Here is a 22,304-nt window from a genome sequence, read left to right as displayed (position 1 = left end):
CATGCACTGCCTGTGGTCCTCCACCCCTCCCTAGCATGCCTGTGCAGAAGCCCATAGCTAACACACACCCAGTGCTGACTCAAATACCCAGATGCTTGCACTGCCTGTGGTCCTCCACCCTCCCTAGCATGCCTGTGCTCAGCCACTCAATGCAGCCAGCTAACTGTGTCCACTGAACGCACATGACGGCTCTGCACCAGTCAGACTGCCACTATGGGGAATTCCACATTAGCGTCACATGTCTTCAGCTCTCAACTTCACAACATACACATTCTCTTAAAGTAACTTAATTGTCCTACCTCCAATAGCAGAAGCATCAACACTCCCCCTTTCAACACCTTGGACTAACTGTGCTTACCCAGGCTTGAGGATCAAGCCCGCCATCCCTGGGTATAGGCTCAGACCAGGCAGGTCAGTCCTCTCAGCTGCTAAGCACCAACTTTGTGATTTGGTAAATATGGCAGCATGTGCTAAAGACACTGTCCTTTCCTGTCTCTTCATCCTTCCACCCTCTCTCCACTCACAAGAAGTCTATGCACCTTGCTCCTGGACTTCCTCTGTAAGTGAGATCCTCTGGACACTTGTGCTGACAATAGTTCCTTGTCTGTCACTGATCCATACGTTCAGTTCTTAGCATTGATGGATGAGTCATACCTCAAATGCTTTCAGAAATTGCTGTTGTATCTGACGTGATCTTATAGACAGATAACTGCTTTAAAATCGGTCTTATTCTCTCTCTTGTCCCAGAGCTAAGCTATACCACAGCAGTTGTGCCTGAGATCTGGGGTTTCTGGGAAAGTGCTGTGATGAATTGAGCCCTGACCTAGATATATCATTTGTCAACAAGACTGTAAACTAAAATTAATAAAGGTATGAAGGACTAGAGATGCCTTATGGAACATCTACAACCACCACTGGACACATGATTGTCTTTAAATTAGAATTAATTCCAATTGACCAGGTATTGTGACATATGCTTATAATGCCATCACTTTGAAAGGCTGAGACAGGTGCAACCGGCCTTCTGGACCAGCACAGACTTTGAAACAAGACCTTGTCTCAAGAAACAACAAAAGCAATAATAAATCAGATTAGACTCACACTTCAGTGTTTCATTTTAGGTACAAAGGGCAGATAAAGAGCTCTGAGGATCACGTATGTAGCAAGGTTAGAGGACTGAGCCAGGACACAACACAAACAAGAAAACTCCTATTTTCTATGATGGTATTTCAGAAGGCGCAGTCACATGACAACTGCACATAATATTGTCAGACCAAGAGTGTCTGCAAGCTTCAAAATCATCAGTGTGCTCACACTAGGCTAAGCCTGGCTGCTGAAATTCACCGATGGTCCCCAGCACCACTGGGTGTTCTGTTTCTTTTCCTATGCATGTAAGTAGCAAACTCACTCACAATTGAGCATGGCCATGTCCACAGAGCTCACCACTTTACTCAGTAGCCCCTAACTTCAGTGTTAAATAAATACACAGCTACTAAAGCTTCCAGGGCTCGAGGATGCAGGGTGATCTCTATAATTAAACACATTTCTAGGATTTCAAGCCAACGTTCTGCTAAGTAAGAAATGAGTCATCTAACATAAACGTAAGCATTATCTCCATGGTCAAATGAGGATCAAAAGACCCGGAGTCTAAGCATCTCACAGTTTGCTGCTCACACCTATACACTAGAGTCTACTGAGCCCTGCATGCTGCTTCCTGGAGAGCTGTCATCTGAAGGGAAAATGTGACAACCTATCCAGTAGTCAACATAAGATGACACCACTAGGCTGACTCTTCCATGACAATTTCATGGAGCGCTGTCTACCGTTCATGACATTGAAAGGTCTTAGAAGTTAGAGAAAAGCAGGGCGTGGTGGCTTTAATCCCAGCACTCGGGAGGCAGAGGCAGGCGGATTTCTGAGTTCGAGGCCAGCCTGGTTTACAAAGTGAGTTCCAGGACAGCCAGGGATAACAGAGAAACCCTGTCTTGAAAAAAATCAAAAACAAAAACAAACACAAAAAAAAAGAAGTTAGAGAAAACACATCATAGCATACAGAGTTGACCTTCACTTTCAACACACTGGAAGCACAATGAAAATACAAAACTGCACGGATTTATAAATTCTGATGCTAGCATTTACAGACTAGAGACGTAACTCTGTGTATTTTAACATTGACACTATCCATTTTAAAGGGTTTGTGTGTGCAGTTAGTGGCCCCTCAAGGATTTAGGATAGCAGGAATATTACTGAAATTACTGGAAAGGGAGGAAAAATGGCAAAGTAAACCTAGGGTGCTCAGAAGAAAACAGCAGAATCAGTTAAATATAAAGTTATTTAATTCAGTGACTGAAATTTAAATTCAGTTGTCAGACACCTGGATCTCCATCCTTCCTGAGACTTGGCTCACATTCATAGGAAGCTGGATCACTTCAGGCAAACTTAGAAATGATTTCTCATATAATTCCCCTACACTCTATAAAATAGCAGTATCAAAGCCAAGCATCACTATCAATGGTTTTTTTCACTGATGAATATTTCTAATACATAACATATAGAGTTTGAAATGGAAAGACTAGTTAGCCCTCCAGAAATAAACAGACTATTCAGTGCATTAGAGACAGAGCAGGGAAAGCACACAGAGTCTGGGTCTGATAGAAAGCGCTTACGAGTGGAAGTGGGGCTGTCTGTGTTTTATGTTCCCTGTTATTTTTATGTCATTTAGTCTTTGACTATTTACTTAAGCTTTTCACAAGGAAATGGTGTTTTTTTTTTTTTTTCTATAATGGTGCGAACAGAAGCACACTAAATAATTCAGATAGGAATGCAAAACCATTAACTGTAGGTTTCTATTAAATCAAGATAGCAATTTGGCAAGATGAGAATTTGTAAGTAAACTCTTAGAAGGAAAACTGGTACTTAAAACTAACCAAAGTGCTCTGTAATGCATGTTCAAGGACATCCCAATGCTTCATGTGAGGGGAATATATTTTTATGAATATTACATTCAACTGCTGAAGTAGACACATAGAGATATTTTGCTTCTAGCAGCTCAGCCATTGGGCATGTGGAAAACTCACAGGTACAGTGGAGAAAATGACTGAGGCCATTAAAATAATTGATATCAATATGGTAGGAAAACACCATAAAGGCTTAGACAACGTTGCTTCTGCAGACCGGGCCTCTGTGCTCTTTACGAGGGCTCAGATTCCATTTCTTTTTGATAAAGGGAGAATGAGATGAAGTTTCATTCAACCTAAAACATCAGGCTCTTCAGACCCAGTCTGAAATAAGACAGCATTTTCAGTTCCTTAAGAACAGCAAGATGTCTTATGATTCTTAAAAAATAAGGAATTTTTAGATTGAACATCTATTAATTTGGGTCATTTAAGTTAAGACCACACATTAAGTATAAGACAAAGTCAGAGATCATCTCTATAGTTAACAGCTCAGGTCTCCAGGAGGCTCACCCAGGATGCTGCACCCTAAGATCCTCTGTAAAAGTGATCAGGACTCACGCGTCAGTACACAATCCCAGGGATCTCTTCCACTCAGTCAATGTACTCAACAATACGGCCACACTTCTGACTACCTTGGTACAGGAAGTAGGCTCTCTGTACCTCATTGTTTTCATGGTTATCCTTGTCTCCTATAACTAACTACACAGGGAAGAGAGGAAATGTTCGCTTGGACTCCTCTAGAAATGGCAGTGTCTATCCTAACCAGTGCCTGCCAAGTTCAGTTACAGCATCCTTCTGCCTCAGCCTCCTCATGTTTAAAATGAGAGAAGGTAATTTTTAATTTCAATTTTCTATTTTTGTAGCATTCTAGTGGTCTGGTAAAAAACGTAAAAATGCATTCTTGAAAAGTTATAAAGTGTTATATACTACTTAAGTAGCAGGAAAGGAAAGCAGACCCACCCAGGGAGATGGGGACCACCATAGTCATTTACATCTTAGCTCTTGAAAACTTAGTGTTAGAAAGACTATGATTGCACTGACTTCTGTGAACACAGCTAGGAGACAGGAGGCAGGAACACTGCACCTAGGCACTTGGAGGTGGCCTTCATCTTAAATCATCTGTGCTTACAGCATAAGAAATATAGTTCAAAGGGGTGATACAAAACCAAATTACTTTCACGTACCAGTATAAATAATTAGCCAGTGTTGAGTTCTTACAGGCTCTTGATATCAAGAATGTACATAGATCTTGCTGAAAAAAATAAAAGAAAGACATATTACCATTTGCTATTAACAGGAAGAAAACAATGAGAGATCCTAAGCTGGAACAGTTTTCATCTGAAGTTACAGTAGAGATTCTCATCTATCCATCCATCATCCATCCATCATCCATCCATCCATCTATCATCCATCTATCTTCCATCCATCCATCCATCCATCCATCCATCCATCCATCCATCCATCCATCTCTCACATCCATCCTACAATCCACCCACACCAAACTGACTACAAACTAAGACAGCACACAGAGGATATGGAATTACCAGTTCTCTTGACCAAAATTATTTGGTAACTGAGAAAGACAACTTGAAGGTGCTGATGGCCTATAGGATACTGCTACTTTTCTGAGGTTGCCTAAGACTCAGAAGGATATCCACCTTTCTGTGAAGGTTTAAATTATCTGAACTCCATGAGTACCAATCAGCCTAGAAAATGCTAGTTTAGCCGGGCAGTGGTGGCGCATGCCTTTAATCCCAGTGCTTGGGAGGCAGAGGCAGGTGGACTTCTGAGTTCGAGGCCAGCCTGGTCTACAGATTGAGTTCCAGGACAGCCAGGGCTACACAGAGAAACCCTGTCTCAAAAAACCAAAAACAAACAAACAAACAAACAAACAAAAAAAGGTTGGTTTATCAGTCCCAAGAAAAATGTCGGGAGATTAAAAACTGCTCAACCAATAGTTGAAAGCCAGGTGGTAAGGAGGGTGACATCTGGTCACATCACAGCATTCCCAGAGAGGCTAAGGCTGCCAAGCTCTTCACCTCAATTATTTCATCAGCTTTGAGAAAAGCCACATGATGACCAGCAGACCCTACACCAATGACCAGCTACTTCCCCCTCAGAGCTCAGCTCTTCCATGTTCATGCCCTCAACACACACACAAGAGCTGGTGTTTTTTGTTTTGTTTTGTTTTGATGTAACTACTAGTCTAGAAGAGCTGTTCCCTTCAAAAGTTTACCTGTCTATATGAATTAAAACCACCTACTTAGTATATAATTCTATAGAAATATACATTTCTACAGTAAAATTACAAATATTGATAACTGCACTAACATACATTAATATATTAAAATGAACATCCTGAGTCTCCCTAATAGAATACTTAAACTTAGATTATTTTTAAATTACATCTAAACCCATTTATATCCCCAGAGCATCAATAAAATAAATGAAGCAATATCCGGCCCATTAAGTGAGGGGAAATGTCATAACCATGTACCATAACCCATTACTGAACAATGTTATAATGGTCGGTTTATTAATCAAACCAAGGTCTTAAAGACCAACACAGAATGCTGACTGGCATTCTTCTTCCACCGAAATCTTGAAAAGCCTTTACTCACCTCGAGATTTTCCCCATCGGACACTTCCTTTGCTTTAGATGCAGGAGGAGGGGAGGCCACGGGAGGAAGAGGGTTGGTTATAATTTGGGAGCTGAAAACATAACAGGAGAGATAACCAAGATGTAAAATCCTGTTAGTCATTTTTATTCTGCAAGTGAGGAGCTATTGTCATCCTGATTGTTGTTGTTGCTTGTTCTGTTTGTTTTTCGATGTGTATGTAATAAACCCTGGCTGTCCTGGACTTGCTTTGTTGACCAGGATGGCCTCAAACTCAGAGATACGTGCCTGCCTCTGTCTCCTAGGCACTAGGATTAAAGGTGTGCTCCCCCACACCAGGCTGTTATCCTGATTTTTGAGATGAGAAAGCAGCTATGTAAATGAATATGTAACCCAGGAAGAAGGAAGACCTTAGACAGAATCTCAGGTCTTCTAAGTAGGCATCGAGCAGGAGACTAAACTCTAGTAATCTATGCATACATAAACATACATGTGGTACAATAGAAAGGGAAAAGAGGCTAACATGAAAATGGAGAAATTGTTACATTAAAAATAATCTTCCCTGGAAGGCCACACCTATCTATTTCTCCAGAACTGACTCCAGAACTGGACAGACTTTCCGATGCTGAAGTTTGACTATCCTTCTTGGTAGGTTCCAAGCCATTCTTTATGTCATCAAAGTTTTCATATTTCAGAGCCTGGACCAGCTGCAGTAAGTACATCAGCAAATCCTACAAATAAACAAATGAAAAGAAGCGGGCATTAGAAAATCCAAAGCACACTCAGTACAGCCACACTTCTCTCTGGCAGACAGGGACATGCGACTTGCACGTCTTCCATTTGTTGCCTTTGGCACAGCATGAAGCTGCTGAGCTGCGGGATGCATCCTTGTGTCCTTATTTATAAAAAGACCGGCACAGCAAAGGCTGCAGAAACAGTCACAGTCGTAAAATAAGTTAGTCAAAAAAAAAAAAAGGAGTGGCGAGTGTGCAGGCCATAGTAAGTGGCCAATGGTGGTTTCTGTTACATAGGGTTGTCTTAACAACAGAACAGGAGAGAGGAGAAGGTAGGAGAGAGGTTGAGATAGTTCCCACAGAAAGAACTAAGGGGTTAAAGAAGGGCCTTGTTAACAGGAGACCATCAAATGCACCCCATGTCTAAGACAGCTGGGGAATAATACACTTCACAGTTTCAAAAGAATTTCCATCTCAGGACACTCTTTTTGAAACAACTTTTGTTCTTCTTTTCCTTAAAAACCCTCAAAATCTCAAAAGCTCTAAAACCTGGAGCCCTCCTCCACCTCCTTCTCCTCTTCCTCCTCCTCCTCTTCTTCTTCCTTCTCCTCCTCCTCCCCCTATTCTTTGAGATACCCACAGATCCCTCTAAATCCCCCAGCTCCCACCACCACATCCCTCTAATAACCTCACATCCTTCTTTTCAAACAGGCACACAGAAGAGACTGAGCAGTTGCTAACCCTCCAGTTAAAGAAAGGGCTTGAAACACCAGTGTCTCAGGCTGAGTCCCTCTTCTGCTTTCTGGAAGTCAGTAGGAGCCTGGAGCTAAACACAACAAGAAGTTGCTCCTCACCTGAATGTTCTCTAATGTGAGAAGTTTTCCAGTGATGGACAAGACTCAGCCAATAAGACATGAGAACTGCTTCTCACTGAATTGCCCAGGAAAGGGGAAGTGGGAAACCATATCCCTCCTTTAAGTCACATATCCCCATCAGCTTGCTGGACACTTGGCAGTGTACACTCCAACAACACAGTTTTTTCATTTGTATGGGAATAAATTAATGCTAATACTAAGTAAGTCATCTGCTTTCTCATTATGCTGAAAAATAAAAAAAGTCCCCAAGTATGGAAGACATAAACTTTGAAGTAAAACAAAGCAAAAGCAGGGTGTTAAAAAAAAAAAAAAAAAAAAAAAAAAAAAAAAAAAAAAACAGATTTCTACCCAAGTTGATGCAATAGAAATTTCCCTAGAGCCAAGGGTGGTGTAGTGATTGCCACCTTCCCCAAAGGTGACTCCATGCTTTGGAAAGCAAGGCTGTGTCAGAGACAGTGCTCCTGTGCTTGCAGACAAGAGTCACTGTCCACGCATGTGCAATTCTTGCTTTACACACTCTGCTGCTGTCCCTGCCTGTACTCATGCTGTGCCCTCTGTAGAACACAAACAGCTTTGCCTCAGTGTGCCCCAAACACATTCCTCACTCAATTCTCATGCAGAACTTCCAGGTCTGGACCAAGTAAGAGTAAGAATCAACACTCTAAACATTCCTAAATACAATCCTTAAAAACCAAATTCATACAGGTATTACGAGATTTACATTACAATTATGTGGGGTGGGGGAGGTCACACAGATTAACATGATAGGAATAAGAGCAAAAGGTGATGGATCTATCAAGAGGCTTTCTTGATTTATGCTCTCACACTCAGACTCTCACATGCAGAACACAAGCACACGCAAAAAGAACTATTCTGAACTTAGTAAGAATTAAATAAAATGACCATTAAGCACACATCAGATGGCAAGACACTAAAGGCATTCTCATAAAAGTGAAAGCAAGACAGAGCTGGGACATTATTTGTGCTAGGCTGCAATGAGAGGAGAGCAATCCAGACTTGAAAAACAGGCACAGCTTTTGTGGTACCACCTTACACGTAGGAGATGTGAGAGCTCAAAAAGAATGTATAAGAGCCAGAAAGAGACACAGTGAAGAGACAAAAAGAGAAACAGGCATTTTACCTAATGGATAATAAGAGAAATGCATGAATACTTTGTAATCATGACACAACTGTCAGATATAATTTAATCTAAAAACAACATAGAACTTTGTAAAAGACCTGAGTATAAAATCACAGTGCCAGGCAAAAAGGCTCTACGTCATAAAGCTGTTGTCTCTTATGTTGACTTAAGTTTAAGATTCTTTTGAAGGTTTCATAAAACGAGTTACTCTCAACATTGTGGAAAGAATTAACGTCCAAAAGTCAGACCAGCCTGTCCAAAGGGGCAGTTTTAGTTACCAGTCGCCAATGGTTTCAGTATTCATATCAATGTGAGGAAGTGCCCAGAACACCAAACAATAGCATGAAGAATGTGTCCACAGAGAGGAAAATGCTATGCCTAAACTTCCATGGCAATGGAAGCTCCGGGCTCAGGACTTCACCCAAGGATTCTCTTAAATGCCCTTTCTAATTAACCAGCAATAGACAGTAGTGTGTTCTTCAGTTCTGTAAGTCATGCGAGTTATGCATCCTAAGACACTGAACACGGAAAACCCAACTCACAGCCAGCAGGTAAGAGAAAAGCACACCAATTGGTTATCCAATACTATATGGGCAGGCCTGAAAACATACATACAAAAATAGAACATTATACAGATGCAAAAATATAATATTATACAGATGAAGCATGTGTATATGTATATACACACACACACACATGCACACATACACACACACATGCACACATACACACACACATACACACATATGCACACATATGCACACACACACATGCACACATACACACACACATATACACACACACATACACACACGCACATGCATGTAACAACAATTAATGAAAAATGAGACCATGAATTTGAAAGAGAGCACGGAGGTATGAACGGGTGTCAGGAACCCACTAGGGAGACTGTGATGGAGACTAGTGTTGTAGATGATGGCTGAAAACAAGTAAATTCTATGAAACCATTTGAGATACTATTTAATTTTAATAAAATATGGACATATTTCAATCATAATGTTTCATGTGCTTCTGAAAATTCATGGCATTTCTAATTAAAAATGACCTTTAAGGTGTCATTAATAACAGCTGTTCCACTAGCTCAGCAGCAATTTACAGTAAGGTTTCACACTGTGTTTTATGTCCCATTGGGCTAGCATAAACTAGTAAGTCATCTTTAAGAACACACTCACTCTAGAAAACAAGAAAACTTGCCAGATTAGTCCACCTCACTAGGAATGACTAAGGCAAAGTCTAACAATGCCTGTGTCAACAACCATTCCTCCTCAGCTGCGCCGGGTGCATACGGACACTCAGCATGAAGGCTACAGTTGCTATGGGTACCCAGAGGATGCAAGACCATCTTGGGACATTTTACACATGTGCACAACTGCCAGCAGCTGAAGTTGAAGGCAGGGGGTTGGAAGCGAGTTATGGCCACGAACCTCTGTGCTTCAAAGGCTTACAGGCTCCACAGGGCTACGATTAATGTGGCCTCTTGTACACTGAGTTGGATACACTGAGTTGGAATGGATCCGAACGACTCCCTAGCTGTGCTGCATTGAAGCATTTTTCATTAGAAGCCTTTTCTCCAGACAGAGGAATAGCAGCTCTGGTGCCAGTGGAAGGCCCTGGGAGAGAAGGCCATCAAGTGACAAACTGGAGGGCAGCTCTCCTCTCACAGCAGCTCTTGCAGAAATACTTTAAATGCTTCCGGAGACCTAACTAGTCTAGCTGCATGCATCAATAGTTCTCAACCTGTGGGTCAGGACCCTTTGGGAATTGAGTGGTCTTTTCAAAGGGGTTGCGTATCAGATATCCTACATATCAGGTATTTACATTACAATTCTTAACAGCACATTACAATTATGAAGTAGCAACAAAAATATTTTTATGGCTGGGTACTCACAACCTGAGGAAGCACAGCATTAGGAAGATTGAGAACCACTGGCCTATATGCTCCCTCTTGCATCTTTCTCACAGCGCACACATGTGAGATGGCTCACCAACTGCTCTTCCGAAGGTCCTGAGTTCAATTCCCAGCAACCACATGGTGGCTCACAACCATCTGTAATGAGATCTGATGCCCTCTTCTGGTGTGTCTGAAGACAGCTACAGTGTACTTTAACATAATAATAAATAAATCTTTAAAAAAAAAAAAAACAGTCTGTAACCAGTGATTAGTCTTAGACTAGATTTTTTGTTTGTTTGGTTTTTTGTTTTTGTTTTTTCGAGACAGGGTTTCTCTATAGCTGTCCTGGAACTCACTTTGTAGACCAGGCTGGCCTCGAACTCAGAAATCCACCTGCCTCTGCCTCCCGAGTGCTGGGATTAAAGGTGTGCGCCACCACGCCCGGCTTAGACTAGATTTTTTAAATGTATCACGGAACAGTCACCAGGGGTACTGAACAGTAATGTACCTCATCATCGGCCTGCCTCAGGCGGGCCACAGCGTAACGCCTCACAGTTGGGTTGGTGTAATGAGAGGAGAGCAGCTCCAGGGAATCCTCTACATCCATTGGCTTCCACTTTCCCAGAAGTTCCAATGCCTGCTTGGCCTCCTGGGGTAGGTCCCAATTAACACACTTCAAGAACTTCGTCAGAGCCTGGAGTCAGAACGAGTTAAATAGACAGTTAGGAACTATATCTGATTGCTGGGTCAAAGAGCTCTGGTACAGGCAGAGGTCTACTTGGCCTTGACAGAAGAATCCAGGTCCTTGAGTAGCAGTACAGAACAAAAACCAACACAAAACAAACAAACAAACACAAACAAACAAAACCCCTTCCCTGTAACTATATTTTCCAGGATAAAAAAATTGCAGGAGACAATAATTTTTTTTAATCTATTTTTCTGGTTTTAAAATATTGGAGACCTCAAGATGGTAATGGGCTAGGCGAGGTAAATCCCAAGAACATTAACATGCCTTGGAAACAGTCTTAGCTTTGCAATACCAACAGTGTGTCACAAGAAACCACAACAAGCTTCGGTGAAATCTCCCAACTGGCCTCACTGGTACCTAATCAGGGTCAGTTCCTTAGCTTTAATATACACTCTCAGAGAGATCAAAGACACCAGGATGCCTCTCTAAGAAGCGACTCCTTAAAGAGACATGCAGTTAAAACAAAACAAAAACAACAATAAGAATATCAAAGCCAAACAGCAAGAGAGGTAGGTACAGAGCCAGCCACAAGCAATCTGTGTAGCAGACAGCAGATTTTTCTAGAGGTTTACTTCTCTGGCAATTCCATGTCCTCAACTTTGGACATGGCTGCCTAGCAGAGGTCAAGTCCTGACAGCACAAACAATACACAACTCACTTCAGAAAGGCACACTCCTGTTTTCCTCACACTAAACCCTGAAAGCCAGGTCTCCTGGCAGCACCCCAGGCAAAATGGAAAGCTCTTTTCATTCTGTCACAAATCTGTCATCTACAGACTCGCTCTTAAAGAAAGATAGCTCCTTTCAAATTTTCTTTCAATAAAACTCCACAGTCAATTCTTCCAGAAGTGCAGATTCCACAAGCCCGAGGAACTTAGGATGGGAGGTGTAGACCAAAGGATTCCTGTGACTCCATGGCCAGCCAGTCTAGCCAATGGGTTACTTCATGCTCACTGAAAGACCCTGGCTCAAAAAATAAGGTGGAGAGCAATCAAGGAAGACACCTGGGTGTGACCTTTGGCCTGTACATGCATGCACACTCAACCCCTGCCCACAATACACACAAATGGACCCGTACATATATGTGCATACATACATGTACGTGTATTTATGAGAATGAACGAAATCTAAATGGAAATCTAAATAATGGAGGAGACAATGCTCAACTAGACAGCTTTCATAACCAAGTGAAACTTCCGGCGCCAAGAACAGGTTACATCCAGTAGAGTCAAAAGGGACTCAAGGAAAACACTGAACAGCCCAGGCACTTGCCAAAGCTTGGTTGCTTCCCAAACTGAAGATAAGGCCCTACTGCTGAAGACAACACTCATTGGACATAGGAAAAATCAACTGGTACCTAACTGGAGACTTCAACCCTACCGACTAGGTTCATGGTACTGGGAGGTGCATTGCATGCTACCAGGGGAGAAAGATAAAACATCAACCCAGCTACCAACCCTACGATCTACACTGCTGACCTGCTTGCATGATACCCTGGTGCAATAGTGACAGGCCTGGGGAGTAACCAACCACAATCTCTTTGGATTTTAGCTCACTCCATAGGATAAAACCCATGCCTGACACTGCTTGGGTCACCAAGAACCTGAAACTAGACAGGTTATGGGCCTAGAGGAAAACCAAAGTGATTCCTAATGACATTCTGTTATACCCAAAGAGCAGTGTCTCTCAGTCAATAGCAGTCATCATCATCTTCACATGGAGAATGTGAAGAAAGTGAGAGTACTCAGCCCTAAATGTGGATGTCTTCATCAAAGCCCTCTCTTTGGGGTTCAGGGAACAATATGGAAGCGGAGGAGGAAGCACTGTAAGAGCCAGAGGGGATGGATAACACCAAGGAAATGTAATGGAAATTCTAAGTATCATTTCCTAATAGCTAATGTCCACTAAATTGTTTCTACAGTCCTCCTGAGATTAGAAATGAGAAATTCTCTGGGAGCTGAAAGCCTGGCAAGCCCATCCCTATGCGAGACACAGACTGAAAGAAGGCTTGTGCATCAGTGATGGCTGCCATCGGCACAGGACACACAGGCTGCTATGTGATGATTACTCCTGCCACTTCAAGGCCAATTTACATTGGTTTGCTCAAGAGCCCTTTTTGCACATTAAAAATACTATTTACTCTCTGCCAGTTACTTAAGATCCTTCTGGTCTGAGAACTGCAGCTTCATCAGCATCTCTGAAGACAAGATGCTGTCTTCAGGACACCTGCCACTCAGTTTATATCATTGGCAAACATTTAGAAGGGACTGAATTCAGTGAGAAGTGACCACTAAGATCAACGATTTACCTTACAAGCCTTTCCATCTAAGGAAGGCCTCTGTAAGGCTGCCCTGTACTTTGACGCTGTGCATCTTCACATTATAGTCTCCACCTTCCCATGCAGATTACATGACTGCAGCATGCAAGCCATGATTTGTAACCACACGACTCTTCAGTTAGCACAGCAAGGTTGTAACTAATTCATGCTCTGGAGGAAGAGCAAGCTCTCAAAAGCTGGCGTAACATAAAATCCCCCTTCCCGTTTCATAGATATAAAGGGTCACCGTTAAGACACATCCACAAAAGGTTTCCCAAACCATCAATGAATGAGACAGAGCAAAGGCTGAAGAGCTCAAGATGGTCCCTAACTTCATTTTCACTTCTACCTTATAAAACTCAACTAAACCAAGTAGACCAGCACAGCATGAGACTGCAGCACACTGGTTCACTCTCCAGCATGAGATGACAGTGGCACGACGCACGCTTTTCCTAATGTGTCTCTGCTCAGCCTCCAGTGGACTCAGAAACCCTGCTGCAAATCCTCTCTATATTCTCTAGATCTTCAAAGACCCCCTCCCCTTCTAAAGCCTGAACACCAGCATCTCGAGAAGGAGCATGTATACTTCCGTTGCCCTGTAGTGAACCTGATCTGTGTGACAGGGATGTACAATGTGCATAGTGGGTTTGCTGTGGATTTAAAGGTCCCTAGCATTCATCAGCTGTTTAAGAAGTCATGTGGTGCGCATACATCCATGCAGGTCAAATGGTCATATACATAAAGTAAAATAAATGAATCTATTTTTTAAATAAATCTTTAGCCCTCACTCTAAGATAGAATACTTCAAGAATGTCAAGATATATACATTTCATTACCAAGGAATCATCCCATATCAAGTACAGGAAACTCGAGCTTTAATCCATCATGACTGGCCTGCAGTTACAAAGCTGCACAGTCGTAACAGTGTAGGCACAAGAACAAGTCTTCAGACTAGAGGCTAGACCTGGCAATTCATCACACTTCTCCCTCCAGAAGCCCCAACCCTCCAGTTTCCTTACCAAATGTCCAGTTCTCATCTCACCCCCATCCTGCTAACCAGCTGCCTGACACTATACTAATTCAGTTTCCACATTACATATCACACTATTTCCTCTATCCTTACGGTCTGAAGAATTCACAAGCTTTGTAGTCAGTATGACTGCATTCCTAATCACTCAGGAACAAAGAGGCGAAGAGGGTAAGAATGAAAGGACTCAGGTTTAATCTGCACATGCTACGGAACAGGTGCTGTGCCGTCTCATCCAGAATGCTAAGCTGTCTCCACTAGAACAAGAAGAAATGAAATATGCTACTCTATCCTGTGCAACAGATACAAACTGCACAGGTAGAAACTGAAAAAAATCTGCCTTCAAAATTCATTCAGACATTTTCTAGGAGTTAACACACAAGAATATGTGTCTCTGTGTATACACCTTTTCCTGTGTAGCCAGTATATTTCTGTGTAGCAAGACTGCTTGACCATAGCTGCATGTTTAGTGTAATTTTACTTTCCTTTTGATCATTAGAAAAAAGGGATATAAATAAATTTGATGCATAAACTATTCAAAAAACTCACTTTTTCTTGATTAGTAAGATAATATCTAAATTTCCAAACAAGATCTTGTTCTTCATATGTGAGTTGCTTGGTTGGTGGGTAACTCACAATAATCTAAAATAAAAGAAAAAGAATTATATTTGTCAAACATACACTTACTACATATTTCCATTTCATATAATATTTCATTTGCTTAATATTTCTATAACATAATTATTACACAAGGTGGGGGAAGGCACACAGAGGCAATTAAGGCAAAATATGTGCTGAGGCATCAATTTACAAAGCAACTCATTAGGACATTGAAGGAACAATGAGACGGCCATGCTCTATATGAGCATATGATTTCAGAGTTGATTTAATTCAACTAGACAGGAAGGAAGCCAAAGTGGCAATGTCCTTCACCATAAAATCACTAGAAACAAAATGAGTGCCCTCTTGTCAAGTCAGCAGCAATTCTTAGTGTTTACATGCCGGCCTTCTTAAGGAACACCTCATAGCTCATTTCTCAGAACACTAAACTATGAAAATACTTACAATCTTCTAGTTATGTTTCCACAGAGACAGAATTACTAAAAGTCCCAAAATGATCTAATAACAAATCCAAACCATTCTGCAGATAGCATGAAACTTGAAACCATGAAGTTACAGAATTCAGCAAACTTTGAAATGCTATAAAGTACTGGCCGTAATAAAATGTCCACTTAGTTGTTCTTTTCCAGTCTGTATGTTCTCTTACATTTAGCTGATCTCTTGTGGTAGCGTTGGGTTTGAGATCGTGGTCAGATGGTCCGCTTCTTAAGCTCCGAGCAAGCTTGTGGTGTTTGCTCTCCACTAAATTCTCCTTTAAATTGTTTAGATATACAGAGAATGTAAACCTTACAAAAGGGAAGCTTCAGTAGTCACAAACAGCAAAGTCTTTCCTTTAAGCCATGGGTTAAGATGTCTGATGTTTGATTCACTCTGGTGCCACTTCAGTCCCAAGGACCCACTACAAGGCTGTGAAACTATATGAGTCAGGTTCCAGTAGTGGAACATGCATATGACACCCGGCTTCCTCGGGCTCCCCCTACCCAAATCCTTAAGGATCACCACTTTCACACCAGACAAAACCTCCCAGTCACTCCTGCATTAGTCAGACCTCACTCTTAAGATGCCAGTGTTCCTTATAAGCATTCATTAAAACCAATCCCCAATAGCTGAAGAGCACTTATCACAAGTGAACATGTCTGGGTATGTCAGGTGTATGTATTACAAGTTTAAAATCTATTACATGGGTTTGTGTCTATTCCACAGATCATTGTTCTTAAAAGCTGTGTACAGCAGCTTACCATAGACATTTGAGGATCAGGAACTTTCACTAACTCAAAACTTGTTAAAATTGGAGATGATTCGTCACCATCCTAGAATAGTGCAGGGTTTAAAAGATAAAAAAGGAAGACATTTAACCAAATGGTAAGTGGATATAATATTATAAAATGCTAATACATTTACATTCAACTTTAAAAACATCATTGTTTTGTTCATAAATTCTTATCCTCTTTCAATTCCACATTCATTTTTTTTACTTCTATTACTAATAAATTTTTTGGAAAATAAGTAGAAAAAAATTTATTATAGTTGTAAAGATATGAAATCTGGAAACAGTTTGTTTTTTATTGTTTGTGGCTACAATTGTTAAATCTTGGTTTATTATGACAATGGATAAGAAAACAGTCCAATCTTAACCTAAATCAGTCCAGCTGTTACCCACTCAAGTGTAGGTCACATTTCTGGCCAGTGAGAGATTGCAACAACAGGGCATCTCAGGGGACAAAACAAGCCTTCACATGGACAAGAGCATAGCACTAATTCTTGACATATGTTAAGAATTAAAGCTGCCTTACCTTGTTGGTACATCATTCCTGAAGAATGAATGGCCTTTGCTTTTAATCCAATTCAGTATAATAAATGTCTCTGCAAAATTACTGCAATAGGCTAATTATGATTGACACTCATCCCTTGTGACTGTGTACCTAGCACTGTTATCAGAGTTCTACTGTCCTCAGAGCTTAGTGCATTCTCAATTGTAGATATTCAACAAAATCAGGAGCAACTGAAAAAGCACTACCATAATTGAGTCTTACGGGAAACAGCAGAGCCCCAGAGCTGCTGTCTAACTGGCCTGTTCTCGGTCACAACCAGAAAACACATTTATCAACCCAACTGTGGCAGCTAATCTTCACTAAGGCTATCTGTCACAGAAGACAGGTGACAACAAAGTCTGTTTCCATTAGACTGTGCTGCACTGGCCCAGCAATCCTTATGCTAAAAGAACTATGACAAGGTGAGCAGGCAGGCATTAATTCATGAGCAACTACCTAGAAGGAGTAACCTTTCAAAGTTTTTAAAAATTATTCCAATTTCTACTCTGTTACTAATTCCTCTATTGCAATGCTGCCTTTCAAAAGGTCCCTCACAGTGTTTAACCCACTGTGAAGTTTCTTCACATAGAAGCCCCATACGAGCAGCAGTGTGGATTTCATAAACACGCACAGCACAAAACAGGAAGTAATTTGAAAATATTGGTGAAAAGTTTGCTCAATAACCTTTTCTTTTTGACGTGGGCTTTCTAATAAACTCATACACAATGGTAAATAACCTACTTTCTCATCTTTCCCATCTTTCTCATGCATAGAAGGCCGGATAAGTTAACTTATTCTAACTTCGCACTAAAGCGAAAACAGACGACAGAGAAAAGAAGTAAGAACATCAACTGAGAAGGATCACACAGTAATAAATAACAGGGTAAATCCAAATCCTCTCTTGTGAAAATCTTTCAGGTAGCCTCTGCAAAGGGTACAGGCATGAGGTAGCCTCTGCAAAGGGTACAGGCATGAGGTAGGTAGCCTCTGCAAAGGGTACAGGCATGAGGTAGCCTCTGCAAAGGGTACAGGCATGAGGTAGCCTCTGCAAAGGGTACAGGCATGAGGTAGCCTCTGCAAAGTGTACAGGCATGAGGTAGCCTCTGCAAAGGGCACAGGCATGAAGCCACTGGAGGCGGTGTCAACAAGTGACACTAATATGCAAATATAATTTAATAAGCAACTTCTAATGAACAAGTGACCTATATACAAACTTACTGTATGCTACAAGTGTTCATCTCTAGTGTCACATACACAAACTCTGTTCTCATTTGAAATGATTTAAACACTCTTTCCATAATATTGAAAGAAACTCTACTTAGGCGGTTTCAAACGAGCATATTTTTACCTATATCATTATTCTGCTGCACCAAGGGAAACCCTTTCAACCTGAATTTAAAGCAAAGAATTTGAAAGAGCTACATTCAGAACACTGAGCTATTCTTCCCATAACGAGAAAACACGAACAATACACAACTGTTCCTTCAGTACAGTAAAAACACTGTCTCAAATTTTTGAATAAATTATATACAAGCACATCAGTGAAGGTTTTCATAAGCAAAGATACACATAGTTCCAACATATTGTATCCATGTTAAATAACAGACACCTGAACTCTCAAAGTCTTGCCAAGGAAACATTATAATTTCCTATTTATTGGGCAAATGGATAACTGTAAATAATGCTATTATTTGGTGTCATACTCACAGGTCTGCAGAACAATTTTAATCAGAAAGTCTTAATCACTTGCATACTTATTGAATTTGTGGCCCAGACCTACATGACCCGACTGGGCTGCAGCTCTGTGGTATGGCTGTGTATGCAGAAGCAGCTGCGGCTGAAAGCCTTTGGTTGGTTGTTCTTCTGCAACCAAAGCATTTGTCTAAGCAGGAAGAGCAGTCATTGGTGGCCAGCCCTTGACAGCAGAAAGCAGAGAGTCGTAAGGAGAATACCTTTTCATAGTAAACAATGCCATACTCCTTGTCATCGCACTTGACACAGCGAAACTCAACCATCAAGTACATGAAATTAGAGCTTCGTTTCTCACTCTAAAAAAGAAAAATAGAGCAATAAAATGACGACTTTCAAACTTCCTTAAATAAGGGTCTTCATCACAACTCAGCAACACAGGAATCAATGACTACTCCTTAAAATATAACTTTTGTTATTATTCACATGTAATAGCCATAGAGCTTCACTGTTTCATGTAGAAGGGGACATTACTCCATCTCCAGAATCAATAAGACATTTGGCTTACTCAGCACCTTAGAGTTTATGATTTTAAACCTTGAAAGTGTTTTATTTTATTTTATTTCAAAAATAAAGATGCCAGTTTGTACGTGTAACAACTTTCAGTACTTTTACTTTTAAACTACATTAATTAACTCACTTCAGGAATTATGATGTATATAGGAAAGTAATCTTATTTTTTTTTTAAGTTTGTAATCAAAGGTAAGAGGCTTAAGTAATTTTTATAAAATGTTCACAATTTCTGAATGCTCCTAAGATAACTCGTCATTAGCAGCTTTTATCAGGACCCCTTCTTCTAGCTTCTGCTGTTACTGCATGTACATGGTGCACAACGCCAAGGGCACTTAAAGTGTGCAGCCCCATACAGTACTGTCTACTGTCCCCATACAGTACTGTCTACTGTCCCCAGACAGTACTGTCTACTGTCTGGTGACAAGCAGAGAGGAAGGGCAACACAGCCAAGGTGGGAAAGCATGCCCAACACTACATCTCTATACACGAAGCACTGACCTGGAAGAAAACAGATGGATTTTGAATAAACTATTTTTCTAGTGGAACTATTATTAAAAGCGCAAAAGCTAACTCTTCTAGTGGTCTGTGTTGTAAACATGTGAATACATTTAGAAAAGATCTCAACTGTACAATCAATATAGGTGGTTCCCACAACAAGATTCATTTAAGACAAGAATAAGGGGCTGTCACACTCAGTCTCCATTGTCTTTCTCTCCCCTCCCTCCTCTTCTCTCTTGCTAAGAACCTGTGGAGGTTTAAGTCATGTGATTTGTACACCACGGTGGTCATTATCAGCTAGACAGTGATATTCTCCTCTCGGAATTTGATTCATAAAGTTGTTTCCACTCTCTAGACACAAATTCTTACATCAAACCTATGGTATTCTTAAAACAAACCTACAAAATAAATCAGCTTTAACAAATACAACTTTTTAAAAGACGCATTGAAGTCATCTTTTAATTAAATATTTACAATGGCTCAATACACAAGCTCAAGAAAAGGTAAACTATGTATAATGGAGTCCTTACAGGGGCTACAACCCCCAGGGAGTAAATGAAGCGCTGAAACAGAGGTGTGGACTGGACAGCGCACTTCTGAAGATGGCACGTGGTGACCTCAGAGAGGAGACACCACTGCTGATGGAGACTCAACAAGCAGTCAAAGGAACCTGACCAACATGGCAACACACGTGAGGCGCTGGGTCGTCACATATGACAGGTAGGTAGCCCTGCTAATGGTTCAGATGACATTAATACTTTAAAAGGCCAGGTTTGTTACTTATTAATATAAAACTCACAGTACCTAAAGGAAGCCATAGCTGACCGAGAACTGACAATAAAAAATTACTTTTAAAGAAAGAATGTTAGCTCAGTCACCGTCAGCATTTTTCCTGGTGTGAGGAAGGAAAAAACTCACCTCATTTATCATTTCTATCTCTCTGAATGTTAGTCTGTCCAGCCAATCCACTTTCACCATGTGTCCTTGCCGATGGGCCTTGGTGAGCTGTAGGAAAGTGCAACAGGGTTAATCTCAACACAGATCCAACCAAGGAGGAAGGGGGACGGCCATCCCCATTGCTCATCCCTGATGTAAAAGTCAAGCGTCTGTAACACTACACAATCCAAAGCATTTCAGGCCACAAAGGGAGACGGCCCCATCGGCCTCGAGGATGGGTCGCTGTACACAGAGCATTAAAAATAATTCTGACACTGCTTACGACAATATAATATACATTAAAACAAGTGAATTTTATGCTTTTATTTGGAGCCTACTCTCAAGATATCTAATCAAGTATATACAAATATTTCAAATTCTAAAATGAGCCGAGATTCAGAACACTTTTGGGTTTTAAAGATCTAAGCTGAAAGATGCAGAGTCTATATATCAACTCTGCATAAGTCCTTCTACATATCCAATTCTTCATAGAAAGTGTTCCTACACACTAGATTACACACATGAAGAAATCCTACACATTGAAGTCTACATATAAATCTTCATACATAGGACATTAGACTCAACATATGAAAGATTCCTACATTTCAGATTCCCACATAGAAAGCACTATTACATACCAAAACCGCATACTATATCAGAATAAGAAACAAAGCAAGAAACAAACCTTTTTGTAAAAATGAAAATCATTAAAAAAGAAAAAAAGTTTTAAAATCAAGCCTGTAGTCTTGCCAAGAGCAGAGTGAAGTGCCCCCCCCCACATGTTATTAGCATGTTTTACAGTTCTTATGTTTTGACTATCATTAATGAAATTATAATGAGTAGATCCTTTCGGGAATAATACATCATCTTTTCTTGATTCTTCCCACTTTTAATGTAACATTCTGAAAAAATTACTTAGACAAAGGTAATTCCTGGGGACCAATAAATCTCCCCTTTAAGGCTTATGTACACGCACATGCATGCGCGCCTTATTTTAGGAGACAATGATAAAGGATTTAAATTTCTAAAATTGCTGATGTTTGAGTCCACTGGGGTCTTACATACTAATCTTGGCCTAGTTCCAGAAATTACATCATACTGGATTTTCCAATTCACAGAGAAATCACAGTAAGCTGCAAAGGCCTCAGGTTAGAATTCGCTTTGTTCCTGACAGTGTACATTTTAAACATCAGCTTGACTTACTGATCAAAACCCTTTTTTAATAAATTCATAAAATGAAGTGCAACTGGACATCCAAATCTTCTATCCGCACTTCTCTTAGCCATCGATTTCCTCTCCCCTGCCCATTCCATGGCAGTACTCCCATAAGGACAACAAGTAGCATCATTAATTAATTCCTCACTCAGATCTGGAAGCATAGCCACCAGTACTCTTTATCTTCCTTGGCAACATCATACCCATGAGTCCACCGTATTTCAGAAATCAAAAGTGTTAGCCTTATGTAAAACATTTGAGGGCTAGAAAGATAGCTCAGTGGTTAGGAACATCCACAGTAACTGCAGAGGATCATGGTTCCGTTCTCAGAACCCACAGAGTAACCCTCATCCATAACTCCAGGTCCAAGGAACTCAAATGCCCTCCTCTGCTTTCTGTGAACAGAAAGCAGGGCTACATGTGGTCCATTTCTATGTATGCAGGCAAAACACTCATCCATATATAACAACACCTTCTAAAAAGAGTTTGAGATCAACTGTAATACAAAAGTACTATTGAAGAAATAACCAACTTGCTTTTGCATAGCAAACAGCACTGTTTTCCCTCATGGTAATCACTAAAATGAAAATAGGTACAGAGAGACATAAGTAACTGCTATTCATGCTTATAGCT

General features: G+C 40.8%; 1 protein-coding gene across 2 annotated transcripts in view; it reads right to left on the bottom strand.

Moving 5' to 3' along the window:
• The window catches only part of Pik3c3 (phosphatidylinositol 3-kinase catalytic subunit type 3), a 77,921-nt gene that overhangs the window by 41,311 nt on the left and 14,306 nt on the right, over positions 1-22,304 (bottom strand). For both annotated transcript variants that reach the window (XM_021150598.2, XM_021150599.1), the window contains 9 exons: positions 20,439-20,525; positions 18,713-18,808; positions 16,188-16,259; positions 15,596-15,700; positions 14,878-14,970; positions 10,746-10,931; positions 6,152-6,306; positions 5,579-5,669; positions 4,142-4,209 (listed from right to left, as the gene is read on the bottom strand). In XM_021150598.2, the coding sequence (XP_021006257.1) occupies positions 4,142-4,209; positions 5,579-5,669; positions 6,152-6,306; positions 10,746-10,931; positions 14,878-14,970; positions 15,596-15,700; positions 16,188-16,259; positions 18,713-18,808; positions 20,439-20,525 (953 nt within the window). The remainder of the gene's footprint in view (positions 1-4,141; positions 4,210-5,578; positions 5,670-6,151; positions 6,307-10,745; positions 10,932-14,877; positions 14,971-15,595; positions 15,701-16,187; positions 16,260-18,712; positions 18,809-20,438; positions 20,526-22,304) is intronic.

Source organism: Mus caroli, chromosome 18 (genome assembly GCF_900094665.2).
Source record: "Mus caroli chromosome 18, CAROLI_EIJ_v1.1, whole genome shotgun sequence".
In the NCBI taxonomy this organism is placed as follows: Eukaryota; Metazoa; Chordata; class Mammalia; order Rodentia; family Muridae; genus Mus; species Mus caroli.
Note: the sequence above shows the minus strand (reverse complement) of the source record. Positions and strands in the feature narration are given on the sequence as shown.